This window comes from Nicotiana tomentosiformis, chromosome 2 (genome assembly GCF_000390325.3).
Source record: "Nicotiana tomentosiformis chromosome 2, ASM39032v3, whole genome shotgun sequence".
Classification (NCBI taxonomy): domain Eukaryota; kingdom Viridiplantae; phylum Streptophyta; class Magnoliopsida; order Solanales; family Solanaceae; genus Nicotiana; species Nicotiana tomentosiformis.
This window is the reverse complement of record NC_090813.1, coordinates 97,922,620-97,925,824: the sequence shown is the minus strand read 5'-3', so window position 1 is coordinate 97,925,824 and position 3,205 is coordinate 97,922,620. Positions and strand designations below refer to the sequence as shown.

Here is a 3,205-nt window from a genome sequence, read left to right as displayed (position 1 = left end):
AGTTTTGACCCTTTTTTCGTAATATTTAAGTATGTCCAAAAGATGATGTGACGGCCGTTAGTTTTTAGGGCAATAATGGTCTAATTTTTAGACGACGAGGATAAATTTGGTACCAAAAACAAACGAAGGGTATATTTGAGCTATTTTCGATAGTTCGAGGACAATTTTAACCTTTTTCCTTAAATTTAATAGAACCGAATACGAATACCATATGCGATGGGAAACTAGGGGAAAAAAAATAACTAACCTAACGATCAAAAACTACCAAGTGGGAATCGAAGCAAAACATCATCTGAAATTATGATCAAGTGTGGCCCACCTCTAGTTTAATCACGCCATTCTTCCCGGCTTTCCCCTGCTTTATAAGCCCTGCCCCATCTCTTCGTCTTTTACTCATCTCAACACCAATAAACAAAAAACACTTTAGTACTTATCTTAGTATAGGGCTCTCCTTTATAGTTTAGCCCCATTAAAATGTCAAGCCTTCTCTTCATATTTGTTCTTTTTGTCACACTACTTCTAACCCCACTACTTGTTTCTTCAATCCAAGATCCAGAGCTTGTGGTACAAGAAGTTCATAGGTAAAACAAATGTCACTAGTGACCTAAATTTTTATGTTCATAGTATTATTTTTGCTTACTAATTCTTGTTGTTTTGAGCAGGAGCATCAATGCTTCATTGACAAGGAGGAACTTGGGCTATTTGTCGTGTGGAACAGGAAATCCGATTGATGATTGTTGGCGTTGTGACCCCAATTGGGAGAAAAATCGCCAGCGTTTAGCTGATTGTGCCATTGGCTTTGGAAAGAATGCTATTGGAGGAAGAAATGGAAGAATTTACGTGGTCACTGACTCAGGAAACGATGACCCAGTCAACCCCAGGCCCGGAACCCTTAGACATGCGGTTATACAAGATGAGCCTTTGTGGATCATTTTCAAAAGAGACATGGTCATTCAGCTCAAGCAAGAACTTGTCATGAACTCTTTCAAGACCATAGACGGTCGAGGCACCAGCGTTCACATATCAGGTCAGAAGCAGATCCAGAATTTAAAATTTGACGAGTTTAACCTTTTTAATTCTTATAATGACTGAATACGTTACTCCACGACTATTTCAGGTGGTCCTTGCATTACAATCCATTACAGCACGAACATTATTATACACGGGATTAATATACACGACTGCAAGCAGAGTGGTAACGGCAACATTAGGGACTCACCGCACCATTCCGGATGGTGGGATGTTTCCGACGGAGACGGCATTTCAATTTTCGGAGGAAAGAATATTTGGGTAGATCATTGCTCCTTGTCAAATTGCCACGACGGTCTAATTGATGCAATTCATGGATCCACAGCAATTACCATTTCTAACAACTACTTTACTCATCATGATAAGGTCATGTTATTGGGGCATAGTGATTCTTTTACGCAGGACAAAGGCATGCAAGTTACAGTTGCCTTTAATCATTTTGGTGAAGGGTTGGTGCAGAGAATGCCGAGGTGTAGACATGGTTATTTCCATGTGGTGAACAATGACTACACCCACTGGGAGATGTATGCCATTGGTGGTAGTGCTGCCCCTACTATTAATAGTCAAGGCAACAGGTTTCTTGCTCCCAATCAGAAATTCAACAAAGAGGTACTCCATATGTTTCACTTTATGTGATAATTTTACTGTTTAATAATTTTTCTTTTATCTCGATTTTTGAAATATATTAAAAATATGCTGAATTACTAACTTTTATTCTCTAAACCACGTCACATAAAATGAAACAGAAAGAATATATACTTATATAAGTAGGAGAAGAGAAAATTTACGTACTACAGTACTACCAGGCATATGGTATAGTAATGTTGTTCCATTACCTAATATAAGTGATTTTTTATCTATTTTAATTTTCAAGGGCTCCCACCTTTTCTTTTGAACGGTTACATGTAATTGTCCTTTTTTTTAGTGACATGATAGTTTAAAAATCCTTTCTAAACTCCGCGAGATTACACTAAATAGTTGAAAATTTAACAGGTGACAAAGCATGAGGATGCACCAGAAAGTGAGTGGAGAAGCTGGAACTGGAGGTCAGAAGGTGACTTGATGTTAAATGGTGCCTATTTCAGGCAAACAGGTGCAGGTGCATCATCTTCTACTTATGCTAGGGCATCAAGCTTAAGTGCAAGGCCTTCTACCTTGGTTGGATCCATGACCACAAGCGCCGGTCCTCTCAACTGCAAAATAAGTTCTCGCTGCTAGTCAGAGACGGAACTAAAATTTTCAAAATATTTGGCCAAGCTGCCACTACAATTATTTTAAAAGAGGGAGTCGTAATTACTAGATGATGATAGTGAAAGTAGTGGTATTACTAAGCTGAAAGTGGTACGGAGTGTCAAAATATGGAGTACCCTTTTGCAAACTATATTTCATCGTTTTTTTTTATCATGAATTTTCCAAGGACAAACTATTAAGTATTAACCTATGTAAGTTTGTTCTTGATAACTCTACCAATAGAGTGGTTATCTTTGTTTCCCCCTAATATGTTAGTTGAAACAGCAACTAAGTGTTCACTCGTAATATCACGAATTTTTGCATGCTTAACGACTTTTTAAACCAGATCTTTGGTGCCCCAATTTCGTGATTTTAGAAAAAAGTCTTCACAAATATATACTCTCCTGCAAATGCATGGTAAAAAAGAAGTGAATTCAGAATTCATATTTAAAGAATTTATGTTTACACCGAATTTTTTTTAATTCGGTTAAACTTTTGCTCCTCAACCTACGGGGTATTAGCAACTATTTTCCGCTGTTGTTCCCCTCCCAAGAGCAGGTTCGTACAGGTTCGTACGCGTTACTCACCCGTCCGCCACCGGAAACACCACTTCCCTCCGACTTGAATTGGTTAACGCTTAGCCTGTGTGGATCATCAGTGACGCCTAATGTGACGCATGGGTATTTTTGGGGTATCATCCGATGTTAAATGAGAACATGCATGGGATTTCTACGACTGCAGTGGTCAATTTAGGCACAGTGACCAAAAAGTGTGGCAAATTAAAAGAAATTGATTGGTCCGTTCAGCACTGGCAAGTCATAAGTCTACACTGCAACAGTGAGCAAAATTTACTCCCACCTTATTTATCAACCCTTGCAATACTTTTTCCTTTTTCCTTCCTCTCTTAGCTTTTTTCCGTCAATCATGGAAATGGCCATTTGCTACA

General features: G+C 38.5%; 1 protein-coding gene across 1 annotated transcript; it reads left to right on the top strand.

Annotated features, from left to right (window-relative positions):
* The first annotated feature begins 386 nt into the window (after positions 1–386).
* Positions 387–2,547, top strand: LOC104087948 (probable pectate lyase P18). The gene is made up of 4 exons (XM_018768015.3): positions 387–581; positions 663–1,027; positions 1,118–1,638; positions 2,023–2,547. The coding sequence occupies exons 1-4, from the start codon at positions 475–477 to the stop codon at positions 2,245–2,247; spliced, it is 1,218 nt and encodes a 405-aa protein (XP_018623531.1). The 5' UTR covers positions 387–474; the 3' UTR covers positions 2,248–2,547.
* The last annotated feature ends 658 nt before the right edge of the window (positions 2,548–3,205 follow it).

Bases quoted from the DNA above. Each gene is read 5' to 3' on its own strand.
- LOC104087948 (XM_018768015.3), top strand. From the start codon at position 475: ATGTCAAGCCTTCTCTTCATATTTGTTCTTTTTGTCACACTACTTCTA. The intron at 582-662 runs GTAAAACAAATG...TGTTTTGAGCAG, and splicing joins GTGGTACAAGAAGTTCATAG to GAGCATCAATGCTTCATTGA. The intron at 1,639-2,022 runs GTACTCCATATG...AAAATTTAACAG, and splicing joins ATCAGAAATTCAACAAAGAG to GTGACAAAGCATGAGGATGC.